At 38.1% G+C, this 21,194-nt stretch overlaps 1 protein-coding gene across 2 annotated transcripts in view; it reads left to right on the forward strand.

Moving 5' to 3' along the window:
- NPEPPS (aminopeptidase puromycin sensitive) overlaps nucleotides 1-21,194 on the forward strand; it is an 89,958-nt gene that overhangs the window by 33,939 nt on the left and 34,825 nt on the right. For both annotated transcript variants that reach the window (XM_047707896.1, XM_047707895.1), the window contains exon 3: nucleotides 12,282-12,359. In XM_047707896.1, coding sequence (XP_047563852.1) covers nucleotides 12,282-12,359 — 78 coding nt within the window. The remainder of the gene's footprint in view (nucleotides 1-12,281; nucleotides 12,360-21,194) is intronic.

The following is a 21,194-nucleotide window of genomic DNA, read 5'->3' on the forward strand; positions in this document are numbered from 1 at the left end:
AACGTAGATTAAATTTTCTGCTGTAGATAGTGTTATCAAATATCCTTTCTAAAAGGTTGCATCATTTTATATACCCATCAGACTATTCATGGGATGCCTGGTGGTTCAGTCTGTTGAGCATTCAATCCTTGATTTTTGGGTCAGGCCATGATCAGGGTCGCCAGACTGAACCATGTGTTGGGCTCTGCCCTGGGCATGAAGCCTGCTTAAGAATCTCTCCTTTGGGGCGCCTGGGTGGCTCAGTGGGTTAAAGACTCTGCCTTCGGCTCAGGTCGTGATCTCGGGGTCCTGGGATCGAGCCCCGCATCAGGCTCTCTGCTCGGCGGGGAGCCTGCTTCCTCCTCTCTCTCTGCCTGCCTCTCTGCCTGCTTGTGATCTCTGTCTGTCAAATAAATAAATAAAATCTTTAAAAAAAAAAAAAAGAATCTCTCCCTGTCCTTCTGCCCCTTCCCTCACATGTGCTGCATGCTCTCTTTCCCTCTCAAGAAAGGGGGGGGGGGAGACAAAAAAAGAAAATAGGAGACTGTTTATATCTGTATATTGCCATTTATACTGGGTGTTTTTATCAGTCTATACTACCATTACACTGAACGTCATTATCAATCTTTCTATTCTAATCTAAGAAATGAGAAATACTGGTTTTATTTGAGCATTTTATTGTATATCTACAATATATAAAATGTATGTTCAAAGCAACATAAAATTGGACAAAAATACTGCAAATACACAATTGTTAACAAAGAAAGCAAAAGGCCGGGGCTCCTGGGTGGCTCAGTGGGTTAAAGCCTCTGCCTTCGGCTCAGGTCATGATCCCAGGGTCCTGGGATCGAGCCCCACATCGGGCTCTCTGCTCTACAGGGAGCCTGCTTCCTCCTCTCTCTCTCTCTGCCTGCCTCTCTGCCTACTTGTGATCTCTGTCTGTCAAATAAATAAATAAAATCTTTAAAAAAAAAAAAAAGCAAAAGGCCAATAAGTTTATGAAAAGATATTCAGCCCTATTAATAAAAGGTTCATGGAAAACAGAACACAGTCTGATATTCTTGATTGGACATGTAAAATGATGCAAATTTTTAGGAAGGATATTTGATAATCATATCTATAACAGATAATATAATGTGTTAAAAATTTAACAGTACTCTTATTTTTGATGCAGTTTTAAAGATTAAAGTCTTAAATTTCTAATTCCTGATCTTACTGGGATTTCTGAATTTATCTATGAATCTACTTTTTATGCAAAATGCATGCATTTTAAAATAAGTAATTTGTAAACACAGTTCAAACTGACATCAGATTGAATATATCCTTGCATTAGAAGGAACAAATGATACTGTTAGTCAACCCTTTTATTCCTTTTTAGTACAAGTCAGAGATTAAAAAAAACATGAAGTTTGTAATTGTATATACCTGCATTCTTTCACTTTCACTTTAGTTGGATTTGAATGATAATGAAAGATTCTGATAAATAGTTAAGTTTCCATAAGGTTATGCACAAATACACAGTATTTGAGTGTAATGAACATATCCATCACTCCCACAGTGTTTCCTCATGCCCCTTTGGGATCCATTCTTCTTGTTCTCCCCCATTTCCAGGCAACTACTGATCTGCTTCCACATTTTTTGACATATAATATCTTTATCATTCAGTTAAGAATATTTTCTGATTTCTGATCCGGGGAATATTTAGATGTACCTGGAGCTTTTCTAGTTTAAAGATTTTATTGATTTTATTTAAAGAGAGAGAGAATGTGAGCAGGGGGAGGGGCAGAGGGAGAAAGGGAGAGAGAATCTCAAGCAGATGCCACACTGAGCTTGAAGTCTGATGTGGGGCCTAATCTTATGACCCTGAGACCATGACCTGAGCTGAAATCAAGAGTTGGACCCTTAACCAGACTGAGCCACCCAGGCACCCCGGCTGTTGTATTATCTTAAAATAAGAGAACAATTAAGTGTGCTGCATCAGTTGACTCTTCCTTTTATGAATACTTTCTTTGTAGCTTGTGATACTGTTTGATAGCATTTTACCCAGAATAGAACTTCTTTCAAAATTGGAGTCAGTCCTCACAAATCCTGTTGTTGCTTTATCAGTGAAGTCTATGTAATATTCTAAATCTTTGTTGTTATTTCAACAGTCTTCAAGGTGTCTTCACCAGGAATAGATTCTATCTCAAGAAACCACTTTCTTTGCTTATCCGCAAAAAGGAACTCTTTAGCTGTTCACATTTCATCATGAGATTATAGTAGTTCAGTCATATCTTCAGGAACCTCTTCTAGTTCTTTTGCTATTTACATCACATCTGCATTCAGAACATATACAACATTTATAAAGTTTGTAGTCTTATATGGGCACAGTTCATGGTACCCCAAAACAATTACCATGGTAACATCAGAGATCATTGTAACAAATAAAATGATAAGAAGTTCAGAAATACTTAGGGAATTATCAAAATGTGATACAGAAACATGAAATGAGCAAATGCCTTTGGGGAAAAATGGCACCGGTAGACTTGTTCGACACAGGGTTGCCACAAACCTTCAATTTGTAAAGAAAACACATTATCTGTGAAGCACAATAAAATGAGATATACCTGTATATGATTTTGTCATTTGGGATTTAAGACTTGCTTTTGCTTTATGGCCTAAGATATGGTCATTTTTTAAATGCTTGTGTGTGCTTGAAAAGAGTGTGATTTTTTTTTTTTTTTAAAGATTTTATTTATTTATTTGACAGAGAGAGATCACAAGCAGGCAGAGAGGCAGGCAGAGAGACAGGAGGAAGCAGGCTCCCTGCCGAGCAGAGAGCCCGATGTGGGGCTCGATCCCAGGACCCTGAGATCATGACCTGAGCCGAAGGCAGCGGCTTAACCCACTGAGCCACCCAGGCGCCAAGAGTGTGATTTTTAATTGTTGGATGAAATGTTTACATATGTAATACATATGTCTTACTAAATCAAGTTTGTTAATTCTGTTTAAATCTTTATTTTTACTGATTTTTTTCCTGCTTGTTTTATGAGTTATTGGTTAGTGTTTGCATGTCACATTTTTAAAATTCTTTACCTTTAACCTCTCTGAATTATTATGTTGTAGATATAGCTCATGTAAACAGCTCATGGTACTCTTTTTACTTTTAGTTCTAATCCGGAAATCTTCGTCTTCTAAGTAAAGCATCTTATCCATTTATATTTAATATAATTGTTGTTACCTCTCTTTAAATCTACTGTATTTTATATGCTTTCTCAGTCTTTTAATTATAAAGGTTTTTTGTTTTATGTTTATGGTTTTTTTTTTAAGAGAGGGAGAGGAAGGGTGGGGCAGAGGGAGAGAGAGAGAATCTTTTTTTTTTTTCCCTTAAAGATTTTATTTATCCACCTGACAGAGAGAGAGATCACAAGTAGGCAGAGAGAAAAGGGGAAGCAGGCTCCCTGCTGAGCAGAGAGCCCGATGCGGGCCTCAATCCCAGGACGTGAGATCATGACCTGAGCCCAAGGCAGAGGCCCAACCCACTGAGCCACCCAGATGCCCAGAGAGAGAGAATCTTAAGCAGGCTCAGCTTAAGAGCCCGATGTGAGGCTTAGTCTCACAACCCTAAGATCATGAGTCTGGTGCTTATCTGACTGAGCCACCCAGGCGCCCCTTAATTAGAAGTACTTTAAGCTATTTTTGTTGTTGTTGTTGTTTTGGGTATATGTCAGTATCCTAAGAATTACAACAGCCATCTCTGACTTCAGAAAATCCAGTGTCAATTGATCATTTTACATCTCTCCTGAATACTACAAAGATCTTAGGAGCATGTAATCTCCATGATTCTCCATTGGATTTACATGCTGTCATTTTGTTATAGTTTAATTTTCTTCTATATATTTTGTTATTTTCATATTTTATTTTATTTTTATTTTTTCAAGATTTCATTTATTTGAGGGGGGCATGAATGGGGTGAAGAGCAGAGGGAAAGGGAAAAGGAGAAGTAGACTTCCCGCTGAGCAAAGAGCCCAACGTGGGTCTCGATCCCAGGACCCCAGGATCATGATCTGAGCTGAAGGCAGATGCTTAACGGACTGAGCCTCCCAGGGGCCCCTATTTTTATTTATTTATTTTTTAAGTCACAAGATGTTATTATTGTGTTATATAGTATAATTTTATTTAGCTTTACCCAAATATTTGCTGTTTTTGTTGTTCTTCATTCCAGCAGTCCTTCTAGAATCATTCTCTTTTATGTTTGAAGAATACATTTTGTACTGTTTAGTATGAATCTTTTGACAGCAGAGTCTCTGTTTTTGTTTCATAAATTGAGTCCGGATACAGGACTCAATACCAGAACCCTGGGATTATGACTGAACTGAAGGCAGACACTTAACCAACTGAGCAACCCAGGCGTCCCTAGGTAAAGGTCTTTTAAGACATAAAAAGCATGGGCATCTGGGTGGCTCAGTCGGTTAAGCATCTGCCTTCAGCTCAGGTCATGAACCTGGGGTCCTGGGATGGAGCCCCACACTAGAGACCTAACCAAGAGTGTCAATAAACCTTGCCAATAAACCACACTCGGAAAATCCAGAGCTGGAATACTTATTCATTTGATTTATTTGATTAAATAGGCTTGCTATAACAATTTGACCAAGATCTCAAAAGAAGTTATCTTTAAAAAAGATTTTTTAACATTTAAAAAGTTTTCATAGTTAATATATACATAACGTCAAATTCAAAGGGTGGGGCGCCTGGGTGGCTCAGTTGTTAGGTGTCTGCCTTCAGCTCAGGTCCTGATCCCAGGGTCCTGGGATTGAGCCCAACATCGGGCTCCTTGCTCCGCAGGAGGTCTGCATCTCCCTCTCCGACTCCCCCTGCTTGTGTTCCCTCTCTCGCTGTGTCTCTCTCTGTCAAATCAGTACATAAACTCTTTTAAAAAAAAATTTAAAGGGTACCAGTGACATTGAGGCTCCTTTCTTCCCTCATTAAAGGAGGTAAATTTACCAGTTTCATATGTATCCTTCCTCAGATTTTCTATGCATTCACAGACTTGTATATATTTATATATGTACATATGTATAGTGTTCGTGTGTGTGCTTACAAATGATAGCATAGCGTATACATAGGACATAGGGTTTTTTTACCTATAATCAAAATTATATCTTAATTTTTAAAAATGACATTTAAAACTCAATTTAAGGGTCTATCTTGTTATGAAATTTGTAGGTCTGTATTATCATGAGTAAACTTTTATTATCAAAGTTTATCTGTTTGCAGTAGTTTTGAGTATAAGATTTTTCTTGTCACAAATTTATACATACTTTGGTTATATTCAAATTTTGCTTTTGTTGGGTATACTAATATACGCACACATGCATATACCGTAATGTGTATATTTATATCCATAGAATTAAAAATGCCAATTATATTTAAAATAATTTTTTTAAAGATTTTATTTATTTATTTGACAGAGAGAGAGAGATCACAGGCAGAGAGGCAGGCGAGGTGGGGGGGAAGCAGGCTCCCCGCTGAGCAGAGAGCCCGATGCGGGGCTTGATCTCAGGACCCTGAGACCATGACCTGAGCCGAAGGCAGATATTTAACCCACTGAGCCACCCAGGCGCCCCATGAGAATGTTGTATAATCTTCAAAAGACTAAGAAGTAGGTAATGATTTTAATTTTATAGCTGTGAAAACAGAGACTCAGACTGCTAAAATAATCATATATTCTCTCCTATTCTCTCATTTAAAAAATATATTTTTAAAAGATTATTTACTTGTCAGAAAGTGAAGGAGGGAACACACAAGCAGGGGGAGTGGGAGTCAGAGGGAGAAGCAGGCTCCTCACTGAGCAAGGAGGGGATTATGAGACTTGATCCAAGACCCTGGGATCATGACCTGAGCCCAAGGCAGATGCTTAACCAATGGAGCTACCCAGAGATTCCCTAAAATATATATATGCATATATATATTTTGAAGATTATATTTATTTATTTGAGAGAGAGAGAGTGGGCATGTGCTCATGCATGTGTTAGGGTTGAGGGCAGAGGGAGAAACAGACTTCCCGCTGAACAGGGAGCCTGATGCAGGGCTCGATCTCATAACCCTGGGATCATGAACTGAGTCAAAGGCAGACACCTAACCAACTGAGCTACCCAGGCACCCCTCTTTGAGCAGTCTAATAGTTCCACAGCAAACAGTATCTTCTAAAGTATCAGATAGATCTCATTTTGAATCTGTGTACTGTGTTGTAGCTGGGAATTTTATCCCTAGCCATAAGTCCCCATTTATATAACATTTGTAAAGGTGGTGTTTTCATTAGTATATCTAATATGGCCAGTATTGATGATCTTCATGACACTATCACTTAATGTAGTGCTTTTTGAAGTGATTCATTCATTCTGCTAATATTTGACTGAACATGATATGTCAGAAACCATTCTAGCATTGGAGGTAGAGGACAAAATCAAATATCAACATTCCAGATACATATGTTTGATTTGGAAAGAGAGACAGTAACAAATATGTAAAATTGTGATAAGTGCTCAAAACCACAGTAAGAGGATGTGGAGTGAGGATTGTTCTTCAAGGTGATAAAACAGATCTCTAAAGAAGTGACTGTCATAAAATTTGTAGATATTTGAGGAAAGAACCTTCTTAGCAGCTGTAGAAACCCTGAAGTTGGAGAATGCCTGCATTTGGCCAAAAACCAAACAAAAAATGCCCAACGTCGTTTGTCATCAGGGAAATGCAAATTAAAATCATAAAATGATATACTACCACATACCAACAAGAATGGATAAATCTAAAGGGATTAAAAAAAAAAATGTTATCAAGGGTACAGAATAACTACAACTCATATTTTGCTGCCGGTATCTTTATTGTTCCTCAAACTCTGCAAGCCATTTGTGAGATTGTTTGAGTATTCTGCCCGTATTTTAATAAAATTGTCCTTTTATCATAGAGTTTTAGAAGTTTTAGGTGTATTCTCTGTAAAATATTTTCTCTTGATCTTTGATTTGCCTATTCATTTTCTTCACAGTGTCTTTCAATAATCACAAGTTTTATTTTAATTTTTAAAGATTATTTATTTATTTATTTATTTGACAGAGAGTCAGACACAGCAAAAGACAGAACACAGGCAGGGGGAGTGAAAGAGGGAGAAGCAGTCTTACCGCTGAGCAGGGAGCCCGGTGCAGAGCTCAGTCCCTGGACCCCAGGATCACGACTTGAGCCAAAGGCAGCCGCATAACAACTGAGTCAGCCAGGTGCCCCTAATCACAAGTTGTAACTATTAATGAAATCTTTTGGTCCTCTCTAAAATATTTACCAACCTCAAGGAGACCTGGCTTTCCATTCTGAATATTTTGGGACTTCATTAAAGTCTTTGATCTAACAGATTACCCTGGCTGTTGTGTGAAGAATAGGTTATAAAGCAGCAAGAGCAGAAACAGACTAGTTAAGAGGCTACTATAGTGATCTAGAAAGAAATAGTGGTACATTCGACTGGGGTTGTAGTGATGGGGGCATTGAAAAATTTGGAGTTAAAGATATAGGCTACTGAATTTGCTGATTTGGAATGTGTTATGAGAGACAGTCATGGAGGGAAGCAGTTAGGATGATTCTGTATTTCTTGTTTGAGAAATTCTGTATTAATGTATTTCTGGTTTGTGCCATTTACAGAATATCCGAAGCTACAATTGATCAAGGTTATTTTAAAATCTAATGTATGTTTGTCAAGTAGTATGTTGTTCAACATGAAGTAATTGGAAAAAAATTATTTTTTAATAAAGTAATTGGAAGGGTGTTCCATAATACAAGAAACTTAAGAAATTCAAATATATGATTATGGGACACCTGAGTGGCTCAGTTGATTAAGTATCTGACTCTTGGTTTTGGCTCAGGTTGTGATCTCCTGGTCATGGGATCAAGCCCCAAGACAGGCTCTGTGCTTAGTCCAGAATCAGCTTGATCCTCGTCCTCCTCCCTCTGTCCCTCTCCCTGCTCAGGTGTGCACTCATGCTGTCTCTCTATCTCAAATTAAAAAAAGAAAGAAAGAAAGAAAGAAATATATGATTACTACCCTCTTTTCTAAGAGAGAATTTTAGAGGAAATTTTACTCTTTTTTTATATACATGTAATAGAGTTGATGTGCATATTTGGAATCATGTGCTAGAATGGAATCTAGCAATAACAATACTTGATTGTTTAAATTTAAAAACTGCTATTCTCATGGGGCTCCTGGGTGGCTCAGTTGGTTACGTGACTGCCTTCAGCTCAGGTCCTGATCCTGGAGTCCCAGGATCGAGTCCTGCATCAGGATCCCTGCTCATGGGGGAGTCTGCTTCTCCTTCTGACCTTTCCCCTCTCATGCTCTCTCTCTCTCTCAGTCTCTCTCCTTCTCTCTGTCTCTCTCAAATTAAAAAAAAATAATAAAAATTATATTTAAAAAAAACCCTGCTATTCTTGAGGCACCTGGCTCACTCAGTTGGTGGAGCATGTGAGGTGTTTGTTTTGTTTTGTTTTTTAAAGATTTTATTTATTTATTTATTTATTTAGAGCACACGTGTGGGCATGAGCAGGAGGAGAGGGAGAGAGAGAATCCTGGGTAGTCTGTGCTGAATATGAAGCTCGAGGCAGGGCTCGATCTCAGAACCCTGAGATCATGACCTGAGCCAAAATCAGGAGTCAAACGCTTAACAGACTGAGCCACCCAGGTACCCCACATGTGACTCTGGATCTCAGGGTCATGAGTTCAAGCTCCACACTGGGCATGGAACCTACTTAAAAAATAAAATAAAATAACAATAGGGGCTCCTGGGTGGTTCATTCGGTTAAGCATCTGCCTTCTGCTCAGGTCATGATCTGGGATTGAGTCCTGCATCAGGCTTTCTCTCAGTGGGGAGTCTGCTTCTCTCTCTCTCACTCTCCCTCTGTGTGCTCTCTCTCACTTTTTCAAATAAATGAAATTTTTTTTAAAAATAAAAAAGTAAAAACTGCTATTCTTTTGGCTTTTTATCTTCATTACCAACTTGAGGACTTTTTGTGCATTTATAAAAACAAGTTAGTTTTAATAATCTTTTATGGAGATAGTCTTTGATCATAGACCATAATGCTATTTTATATCTTTGTCAGAAAAATACATTCTTACTCATTAAGGTGATTCTTAGCTTCCCTGTAGGCTTAAGTATGATTCTATATGGGAATCAAGTTAAAGCAAATCTTGAGTTTTTACGAGTAAAAGTCATTGTTTCAGTTGTGATTTCATCAGTGTTCTATATATGCCAAGTTATGAGTTTCTTTTCAAATTTATAGGAGCTAGTTTATGATAGTAGAAAGAATTTTGGAATAGGAAGGGAACTGAATTCTAGTCCAGCTGTGTGAATTTAGACAAATCATTAACTTTGGATATCTCATTTTTTTCATCTGTAAAATGAGGAATAATTTATTAAAGTTCTTTTAAAATCTGAAATTATAGTTTCTTATTGGTTTTGTAAAGATTTAGGTTTATAAAGATCTTTGAACCATAATTGTATTAGAAACATTGAAAATTCAATCTTAGGGTGATTCATAAAAAAAAATGAATTGTGGGCATCTTGCCTGACTCATAGAATGTTATCAAATCTGAATCACTGTTATCCATATCAAATTTAAGTCCATGACTAATAAAGCTACCTTTCTCTCTTAATAACAGTTTCATTGAGATACAATTCACATACCATAAAATTCACTCATTTGAAGTATACAGTTCAGGGGTCACCTAAGTGGCTCAGTTGGTTAAATGTCTGCCTTTGGCTCAGGTCATGATCTCAGGGTCCTGGGATTGAGCCTCCTGTTGGGTTCCCTACTCAGCAGGGAATCTACTTCCCCTCTGTCCCTCCCCCCAGTCGTGCTTGCACTCTCTCTCTCAAATAAATAAATAAAATCTTTTTTTAAAAAGTGTACAAATCAGGGCGCCTGGGTGGCTCAGTGGGTTAAGCCGCTGCCTTCGGCTCAGGTCATGATCTCAGGGTCCTGGGATCGAGGCCCGCATTGGGCTCTCTGCTCGGCGGGGAGCCTGCTTCCCTCTCTCTCTCTCTCTGCCTGCCTCTCCGTCTACTTGTGATCTCTCTCTGTCAAATAAATAAATAAAATCTTTAAAAAAAAAAAAGTGTACAAATCAGGGCTTCTGGATGTCTCTGTTGGTTAGTGTCTGACTCTTGGTTTTGGCTTTGGTCATGATGTCAGGGTTGTGAGACAGAGCCCCAGGTTGGGCTTTATGCTTAGCCTGGAGTCTGCTTGAGATTCTCTCCCTCTCTCACTGCATGTGTGCATGTGCTCATGTGCTATTTGTCTCTCTCAAATCTTAAAAAAAAAAATAAGTGTACAATTCAGTGATTCCTAGTATATTCATAGAGTTGTATAGCCATCACCAGGATCAGTTTTTTTGTTTTTGTTTTTTTATTTTTGTCTTTTTAAGATTTTATTTATTTATTTGACAGAGATCACAAGTAGGCAGAGAGGCAGGCAGAGAGAGGGGGAAGCAGGCTCCCTGTTGAGCAGAGAGCCTGATGTGGGGCTCGATTCCAGGACCCTGGGATCATGACCTGAGCTGAAGGCAGAGGCTTTAACCCACTGAGCCACCCAGGCACCCCCCAGGATCAGTTTTTATCATTTTCATTACCCCATAAAGAAAATACCTTTCACCTCAAACTTCCAGCCCTAAGCAACCACTAATATACTTTCTGTCTTATAGATTTGCCTATTCTGAACATTTCTGATAAATATGTGGCCCTTTTTGTCTGGTTTCTTTCACTTGATATAATATTTTCAAGGTTTATCAATATTGTAGTGTATATCAACACTTGGGGCTCCGTAGCTCAGGGGTTAGAGCACTGGTCTCGTATATCAACACTTGGTATTCCTTTTCTTTGTCAAGCAGTATTCCATTGTATACCACATTTTATCTGTTCATCGTTTGATGGACATTTGGGTTGTTTCCACTTTTTGGCTATTACGAATAATGCTCCTATGAACATCTGTGTATAAGTTTTTGACATACATTTTTATTTCTCTTGGATTTATATATCCCCACTAAGAGTGGGATTTCTGGGCCCTCTGATAAGTCCATTTAATAATCATTTGAGGAACTTCCTGCGCTGTTTTCCTAAGTGGCTGCACCATTCAGCATTCCTACCAGCCTCTACATTCCTACCAGCCATGTATGAGGGTTCCAATGTCTTTACATCCTCCCTTACACTTAGCATTATCTGTCTTTCTGATTGTAGTGATCTAAGTGGGTGTGAAGTGGTGTCTCCTTGTGGTTTGATTTCCATTTCGATGATGGTACAGGATGTTGAGCATCTACTCATTTGCGTATTAAGGCTAGCTCTTTCCCTGAAGTGTATGCTGAGCATTCTGAAGTATCAAATAAGCAATGTCTTCTCACTCCTACTAGAAAGTAAATCGAAGCCTAATTTAACCCACACATCTGTTTTCACCTTTATTTCTGTAAAATGTAACAATGAATTTTATTGGAAATAAGGATGATCTGTATTTTAGTTGGAATTATTACATGTCTTTGGTTGGGGGACAACTTTCATTGATACAGCTTTAATACTGAAATCTCGGCAATTTGCTCAGTCTTTCAGGTGTTCATGAGTAAAACTGCAACTTAGAAAGCAAAAAGATAGGAATGAAGCATGTCTGGGAATCTGGTAGAAAATTTATAGTAGCCCTATTTCCCTTGTATCATAGAAGTTTTATGGGAAAAAAATGGTTTTGTGAATTAATACAGCACGTATATATGTGTTTCAGGAGCACATTTAATTTAGGATGTGGACTAAAATAGGTTGGTTTGAAATGACACTTTTGTTAATAGAAACTTAATTTATTCAATTAAGAATATTTAGTTTTAGGGGCACCTAGCTGGCTTAGTTGGTAGAGCATGTGACTCTTGATCTCAGGGTCTTGAGTTGAAGCCCCATGTTGGGCTTGGAGCTTACTTGAAAAAAGTGTGGGGGATGCTTGGGTGTTCAGTCAGTTAAGTGTCTGCCTTTGGCTCAGGTCGTGATCCCAAGGTCCTAGGATGGAGCCCTGCATTGGACTCCCTGCTCAGTGGAGAGCCTCTTCTCTCTCTCTCCCTCTGCTATTCCCCCTGCTTGTGCTCTCTCTCTCCCTCTCCCTTTGTCAAATAAATAAATAAAATCTTAAGAAAAAAAAAAAGAATATTTAGTTTTAGTAGAGATTTTGCCCTGAAAAATATTAATTGCTATAGTCTGGATTTTGTTTTAGTCCAGTCAGATTTTTGAACTAATGTTTTTTTTTTTAAATTTCTGTTCCAGAAATACATGCTACAGGATTTAACTATCAGAATGAAGATGAAAAAGTCACCTTGTCTTTTCCTAGTACTCTCCAAACAGGTAAGAGTTGTGGCTTTTGTAAAATCCCATGATGAATAGTGACACCTTATTTCTTCCAAAGAAATTCGTTGTATTCCTTTTTTCCCTCATTTTAAGCAGATTAAATATTAAGACAGAGCTTTTGAAAGAGGTTCATTGCAGCTTTTGGGCCACCAGGAAGAAAGACCAAAACTAATGATCATTCTACCCTAGAATATAATGCATTGTTTTTCACCTTTTCAGTCTCACCTTTCTAAAAATACAATTACACAGCTCCATCTTCCAGTAATTGAGGCCACATCTCTGAGATGAATGTCCCACAGTTGATTTTGATGTAGAAAAGTATAGTGAGGGCATGGAAGGAAAGATTTGTTGATAAAACACTATTATTAGGTAAGGGTGCCTGGGTTGGCTCAGTTGGTTTTGTTCACTCTTCATCTCTGCTCAGGTCTTGATCTCAGGATCGTGAGTTTTTAAGCCTGGCCCTGGGCTCCACACTGGGTGTGGCACCTCCTTAAAAAATCACCATCATCATAATCCAGATTCTGTTATTAGGTATAAAAGCACAAAGGAAAAAGGAAGACTTTCTGAGCTTAATGTAGTGTAAGAAATTATATACAAATCAGTTGGCAAAGCACTAAGACTTTGATTAATGAAAAGCAACAAGTGGAGTACATTTGTCATGATGAGCACCAGATGATGTATGAAAGTGTTGAATCACTATATGGTACACCGGAAACTAATACAAAACCGTGTGTTAACTAATTGGAATTAAAATAAAAAGTTAAAAAGTAAGAGGGAATTTGTATAAAAAAATGCAAATGACTAAAACATGTGACAAGATATTTGGCTCTCTCATAATGAGAAATATGAAAACAGCAGTTACTGATATACCAGTTTTTGCCTGTTTTGTATCAGTGACTACCTTGATAGTACTGGTGGGACTGTAAATCCATGCAGTGTACTTGGAAGGCAGTCTGGCAGTACGTATCAGAAGCCTAAACAAGGGCACCTGTGTGGCTCAGTGGGTTAGGCCTCTGCGTTCGGCTCGGGTCATGATCTCAGGGTCCTGGGATCGAGCCCTACATCAGGCTCTCTGCTCAGCAGGGAGCCTGCTTCTGCCTGCCTCTCTGCCTACTTGTGATCTCTCTCTCTCTCTCAAATGAATAAATAAAATCTTAAAAAAAAAAAAAAGCCTAAACATGTTCATGGTTTTGACCCAGCAATTCTGATAATAGGAATATATCCTAAAGAAAAATCATAAATGCAAGAAATGCTTTATGCCTAGAAATGTCTATTGAGACATTACTTAAGGTAGTAAAAAATTAGAATGAATGTATTTGTTCAGCACTAAGGGAGTAATTATGACATCAGTATGGTGACATATGTATAGCAACTAAAAGTGAGCCTAATGAATTCTTAACATTGTGAAGTGCTTATTATAATGTAAAATTGAAAAACAGAATACAGGGGCGCCTGGGTGGCTCAGTGGGTTAAGCCGCTGCCTTCAGCTCAGGTCATGATCTCAGGGTCCTGGGATCGAGCCCCGCATCGGGCTCTCTGCTCAGCAGGGAGCCTGCTTCCTCCTCTCTCTCTGCCTGCCTCTCTGCCTGCTTGTGATCTCTCTCTGTCAAATAAATAAATAAAATCTTTAAAAAAAAAAAAAAGAAAAAAACAGAATACAAAATTACATATACAGGGTGATGAATCATATCTCTAAAATGATACAAATAAAATGGTATGTCTGGTTTTTTACATAATTGATGGTTTTTATTCTTATTTATACATTTTTTAGTTTCCATAATTTCTATACTGGTAATATATTGCCTTAATAGGATCTTTAGAAAAATTTTAAATTGGAGTTTTATTTTTTGGTTCAGTGCTCTTTCATTTTGCCTTTTTCTAACTAGGATTTCTTGGATGAAATTATTATAAAAATAAATGTTTTGCCATGAACATGTATTAAAAGATACCAAAGAATATAACATAAAAATTAAGATTTCTGTTTTTTTTGACATCTTCCACTTCCATTGTCTTGTGAATATTTCCAGAAATATCTTGTGTGTATATATAAGTATACGCATAATTTTTTTTTTTAAGATTTCTTATTTATTTGACAGATGGAAATCACAAGTAGGCAGAGAGAGAGGAGGAAGCAGGCTCCCCACTGAGCAGAGAGCCCGATGCGGGGCTTGATCCCAGGACCCTGGGATCATGACCTGAGCTGAAGGCAGAGGCTTTAACCCACTGAGCCACCCAGGCACCCCAGTATACGCATAATTTTAATACACGAGTGGGATCTCAAATCTCAGTGGCTTACAACAAATATTTCCTGCTCACACCTGGCCCTGAGGACTCCTGCAGCCTTTCTCCACCTTTGCTTAAGAGATCTGCTCAGGGGGCGCCTGGGTGGCTCAGTGGGTTAGGCCGCTGCCTTCGGCTCAGGTCATGATCTCGGAGTCCTGGGATCGAGCCCCCCGCATCGGGCTCTCTGCTCAGCAGGGAGCCTGCTTCCTCCTCTCTCTCTGCCTGCCTCTCTGCCTGCTTGTGATCTCTCTGTCAAATAAATAAATAAAATCTTTAAAAAAAAAAAAAAAAAAAAGAGCTCTGCTCAGCTCACAGCTCTTCTCATTCCAGGACTGGTAGTGAGCAGCTACTATCTGCAGCATGCTGTTCTCTCCATGGCAGAGGGCAGAAGCTCAGGGATGGGAACAGAGACAAACCACACAGATACATTTCAGGCTTCTGCATGGATGGTGGTATACTTGATGTCCGTGCACATTTCATTGGCTAAAGCAGATAGCATGGCGAAGCCCAAAGTCACTGTGGCAACAATTACCAGAGATTTGATTAAACTTCTACTATGAAAACTAGAGTTAAAAAAAAATAATAATTGAAATATAGGAACTTGTTAAAAGCAAAGACAAAAGAAAGTCTCAAAAAGGAAAAGAAAGTCTCAAAAAAAACCCCACACAAAACAAATTAATACCCTTAGAAATATTGTTAATATCACATTCATTAAACAATAACAAGTTGGTTAAGCGTCCAACTCTTGATTTCTGCTCAGGTCATGATAACAAGGTCATGAGAGGGAGCATGGGCTCCATCCTTAAGATTGTCTCTCTTGCCCTCTGTTCCTCCTCCCCCTACCATTTGTGCACTCTCTCTCTCTTAAAAAAAAAAAAAAAAAGAACAGGACAGATCAGTATCAAACAGAAAGAATTAGAGCAAGAAGACTTCCAGAAATTATAATACAACAGTAATGAAAAAGCTGATAGGAGTTTTTGAAGATGAAATAGAGGAATCTTACACATGGTAGGAAAATTTGAGGACCAGTCTAGCAGAGCCAGCATCCATCTAGTAAAAGAGAGGACAGAGAAAATGAGAAGAGAAAGTTACTAAAGATCCAAAGAAGAAAATTTTCTTGAGGTGATTTCTGAGGTGATTGGGAACTTCAGTTTGAAAAGGTACACCACTAAAAAAAGAAGAAGAAGAAAAAGAAAGAAAACAAGAAAAGGTATACCACTGAGAAGGGCTAACTCAATAAATGTAAAAACTCCCATACAAATTTTAGAACTTCCGGGGATAAAAGTGAGGCTCTCGAGAGGCACCTGGGTGGCTCAGTCAGTTAAGCATCTGACTCTTAATTTTATCTCAGGTCATGATCTCAGGGTTGTGGGGATTGAGCCTCGTGGAGTCAGGCTCCACACTCAGTGCAGAGTCTGCTTGGGATTCTCTCACTTCTTCTCCCTCTACCCCTACCCCTGCTCGTACTTGCTCTTGAATGAATGAATAAAGTGAGGCTCTCTAATAAGAGTTTCTTCCCAAGGACAGGGGGTTGGGAGGAAGGAGGGAAGGCTAGCAGATTACCTTCAAAGTTCAGGGAGCAGAATAGCAGTAGTAGTAGACTGAGAGGTGGGGGGTGGATAAAGTGGGTGAAAGGGAGTGGGAGTACAGGCTTCCAGTTATGGAATGAGTTAATCAGGGATTAGAGGTACAGCATAAGGAACATAGTGGTATCATAATAGCGTTGTATGGTAACAGGTGGTAGCTACACTTATGGTGAGCGTAGCAAAGGGTATAGAGTTTTCAAATCACTACGTTGAATACTTGAAACTAATGTAACACTGTCTATCAACAATATTTGAATGAAATTTTTAAAAAGGAATAGCAGATTAACCAAAGGGAACAATGGAAACTAGACTCTACTGAAGCCATTCCTTCAAAATTCTGTGTATCTGATTTTCAGCCTAGAATTGATTCTGTGCTTTTAGCCAAATTGTGAATTTAAAGAGGTAGAATAGGAGTGCAGGGAGCCTGATGCAGGGGCTCAATCCCAGGACCCTAAGATCATGACCTGAGCCAAAGGCAGATGCTTAATGACTGAGGCACCCAGACATCCTAGGAGCAAAAAAATTTTAAAGCAGGTTTTTGAAATCATCCCAGAGTATATATAAACTGTGTGTGTGTGTAGAGAGTAGATTCAGCTGTTTAGCATTAGGAAATATGACAAATTATTAAGTCAAAATTTCAAGATACTAGATTTATCAAAAGAAGCTGGAATGTAGGGGCACCTGGGTGGCTCAGTGGGTTAAGCCTCTGCCTTCTGCTCAGGTCATGATCTCAGAGTCCTGGGATCGAGCCCCACATCGGGCTCTCTGCTCAGCAGGGAGCCTGCTTCCCCGCCTCTCTCTGCCTGCCTCTCCACCTACTTGTGATCTCTGTCTGTCAAATAAATAAATAAAATCTTAAAAGAAGAAGAAGAAGCTGGAATGTATTTGCTAGAATGCTTGAGCAGGTAAGAACAGACAAAAACCCCTAGAAGGTGCATGTGTGATATATGTGTACATATCTCTATACATGCATATGTATAAATGTGTGCAGGTATAATACATGCATGTTTCTATGACTGCTTAATCTGTGCCAATTAATCTGTACTGTTTTTTTTTTTTTTAAAGATTTTATTTATTTATTTGTTAGAGAGAGAGAGAGCATGAGCACAGGCAGACAGAGTGGTAGGCAGAGGCAGAGGGAGAAGCAGGCTCCCCGCTGAGCAAGGAGCCCGATGTGGGACTCGATCCCAGGACACTGGGATCATGACCTGAGCCGAAGGCAGCCGCTTAACCAACTGAGCCACCCAGGCGTCCCTAATCTGTACTGTTTTATGTGTATCATAAATACTAATTTGTTCATCCTTTTTGAGATAGTTTGTTACCTGCATTTTATAGATAAACCAAGGTACAAAGGTAGTTTAATTTAATAACTTGCCCAAGGTCAATAGGTATTAGGTGCCAGAGTCTGGATTTCAAACCAAAGCAGTTTAATCCCAAAGTCTATACTTCAAACCATCATATTATGCTTTTTATTTTTTAATTAAATATTATAAAAATACAATACATGGTTTAAAAATCAAATGACATACAGTGGAAATGTGTTTGCCATCCTAGCCCTTTCTTCCTCTCTCAGCTCTTCTCAGAAGCAACCAGTTTCCTATGTATCCTTTTAAAACTATTCGATGGTTTTGTAAGCATTTCTGCATATACTATTTAAGAACACAGAAACTAGCATGCCATCTATCATATTCTGCACCCTTCTTTCCCCCTTACATGTGTGTGTGTGTGTGTGTGTGTGTATAAATAAAAGAGGTCGGGGGCACCTGAGTGGCACAGTTGGTTGAGCATCTGACTCTTGGTTTCAACTTACATTGTGATCTCAGGGTTATGGGGTTGACCCCTACCTTGGGCTCCATGCTCAATGGGGGGATCTGCTTGGGATTCTCTCCCTGTATCCCTCCCCCACTCTCTCTCAATCTTTCTAAAATAATAAATAAATAAATCTTTTTTTTTTAAAAAAGGGTCAGCTATCAGTATATAAGAGCTTTGTCATTCTTGATGAGGACTATTTACAGCAGACATGGTAAATCGTGAAGTCATTTCTAAGGTCAGAGAAGGTTATGACCTTTTGTATACTGGAATTCAGCAGAGTTTGGGAGATTTTTAGTTAATACAACAGTATAAAAAAGTAACTGATGTAAGTATTAGAATTAGAAATTATCTTATTTGAGGGGCACCTGGGTCGCTCAGTTGTTGGGCTCTTGATTTCCGCGCAGATCATGATATTGGGGTCGTGAAATGGAGCCCTGAGTTGGGCTTCATGCCAAGCATGGAGTCTGCTTGTCCCTGTCCCTCTGCTCCTCCCCTTTCTCATGCTCGCTTGTGCATTTGCTCTCTCAAATAAATAAATAAATAAATAAATAGAATCTTTTTTAAAAAATGACATTATCTGAGGTGCCTGTGGCTCAGTTGTTGAGCGTCTGCCTTCAGCTCAGTTCATGATCCCAGAGTCCTGGGATCGAGCCCCAGATTGGGCTCCCTGCTCAGCGGGAAGCCTGCTTCTCCCTCTCCCACTCCCTCTGCCTGTGTTCCTTCTCTCACTGTCTCTCTCTGTCAAAGAAATAAATAAAATCTTTAATTTAAAAAAAAGAAATTATCCTGTTTGAGATTGAGACTGAGTATTGAACATCTGTAACTATCTGCTTGAAAATCTTCAGCTTTCACATTTTCCCACTATTCTCTGGAGCACAATTACCTATGTTTTTTCAAGTTTTGGTAAGCTGTACAAGCATTCTGTCTTCTGGTAAGGGAATAAATCTGGAGCATGTATTGAAAGGACTTTAGTAACCTTTGTGTTTAGCCTCACCAGACTTAACAGTCATGCCAGCTATTTCATAGCTAAGCAAAACATTTTCTTTTCTGAATTGGCATGTTCTAGAATAGTGGTTAAATTACCGTGATCATTGTAAGCTGACAACAACTTCATAATCTTCTGTTAAGGATCCTCCAGAGTGGTGTTTATTTGGAGTAACATAGGTGATACTGACATTTCTAAGAGTGAAAAACAGGATCACAGGAAACAGTGACACAAAGGCAGAGACCTTTATTTACTCTCTTTCTATACAAATTAATCTGTCTTTAATTTTTTTTTTGGTATTTAGTAGGCTCATTAAATTTTTATTGAAGTTTTTCAAGATCTACTTCAGGTTTTACAACAATTATACTCTCCTAAGCTTTAAAGAAATAAGGCTTTTGGTAGAAGTTGCAGTTTTCCAGTTGTTTAATTTATAAATGAGCTTATTGTATGTTTTAAAAGGTTTATCATCCCAAGCAGATAAATATTGTGTATAATGGATATTGAAATAAGGTGTCTAATGTGAGGAAGCAATGTAAATTATGTGGGCAAACAGGTATAATATTAGACAGTCTGGCAATCAGTTCTTCAGTATGGTGTAAATTTGATAAGTTGACATTTATTAAGCCTTTTTTCTCCTGTTTTTGCCCTATAACGCTACTATATTAATAGTAAATATTTTGTAATTAGTATAATTGTATAATATAACACTAGTTACATTTATTATTTTTTAAAACTTTAACTTGTGTTTTGTTTGAATTTCAGGTAATAACCTTTTCCAATACTTTGTATTTTGTTTAGTATGCCACTTTTTTGGAAGTGGCCACTATCAGTATCTTGTTATGGTTTGATGGCCTTGGAGATTTAAAACCAAGTAAAAGTGTAAGCAGTCTTTCTTATTTAGTTATGAGTTTTAAATCCTATTATTCCAAGTAGGAAGAGACAAAAGTAGATTACCCGTGGAGTATGAGTTATAGAAAAGAAATCTTAACATGTTAGTTGACTAGTGAAAACAGACTGGCCAGTTCCATCTATGGAATTGCAACATAAAATTCCAACAAATACTTCTCTTTAAATGCAGTGAGTTTTTACAATGTACTAGATATTCCTTGTAAACTTTATTAATGTATATATATCTGCTTTTCTAAAGATTACTGAATTCCTAAAGAAAATAGGGAGAAATTTTATATTATACTTAAATTCTTTAGTATCAATCATTAAGAATTCTTTCACATTCTTTTACTGTATTCTTACTTACTGTTCCAGTAATCTGTCATTCTCTTTAAGAGAGTATTCATTGTCCCCTTTAGACAGAAGGTCTGATTTTTAAAAAATAAGATTCACACACATTTATTCAAATGAGCTTCAGGTTTTTTTCCCCCAGCATGATTCCATTAAGAATATGGCACTTTGGGGTGTCTGGCTGGCTCAGTCAGCAGAACATGCAACTCTCGATCTTGGGGTTGTGAGTTCAGGCCGTAGGTTGAGCACAATAAAAAAAAGAATACGGCGCTTTGTTTAGTGATGATGACTTCACAGCAGAGGCCTGAAATTTTCTCTTGAAGTTACTTTCAGAACGAGTTTAAAGCACATGTGAAAATCGTTTTAATTACTTAATTGACATACTTAATAAACAACAGCATTTCATCTAGAAACAATTTGCAGTTTGTCATTCACTTTTTCTGTAGACTTGGACTCTTCATGACTTTTGGACCTTTACAAAAAAGTCAGTTCGGTTTTGGAAGGTGGCGATCTGACTGAGAACATCCAAAAGGATATGTCAGAAAGAGAGGGACTTAAGAACATTTTGAATAATGTCAGCGTCATTGCTCTATGGTATTCCAAAATGACAGTTTGAAACATTAGGATATAAAAGTTTTGGAATGATTGCCTAATTACTTTATAGTCATACTGTGTCTTTGATTTGTTAGATTTCCATGCTGTAGATCCTGTTATAAATAGGCATTTTTAAAAGAATCAAAAGTCAACATTTTTCTGGTTGGCTTTTTGGGGAGATTTAATTTGTGAAATGTAGAAGGGGATTATTGTTTTGTCATGCATCTGAATTTAGTAGATGACTGATAGATATTATCATCTCTTTCCTGTTATGAAAGAAGGTATATATATTCACAAAACTCCCATTTTGTCTAATTTGGTTTTGCCCTTATA

The sequence above is a fragment of the Lutra lutra genome, chromosome 16 (genome assembly GCF_902655055.1).
Source record: "Lutra lutra chromosome 16, mLutLut1.2, whole genome shotgun sequence".
NCBI lineage: Eukaryota > Metazoa > Chordata > Mammalia > Carnivora > Mustelidae > Lutra > Lutra lutra.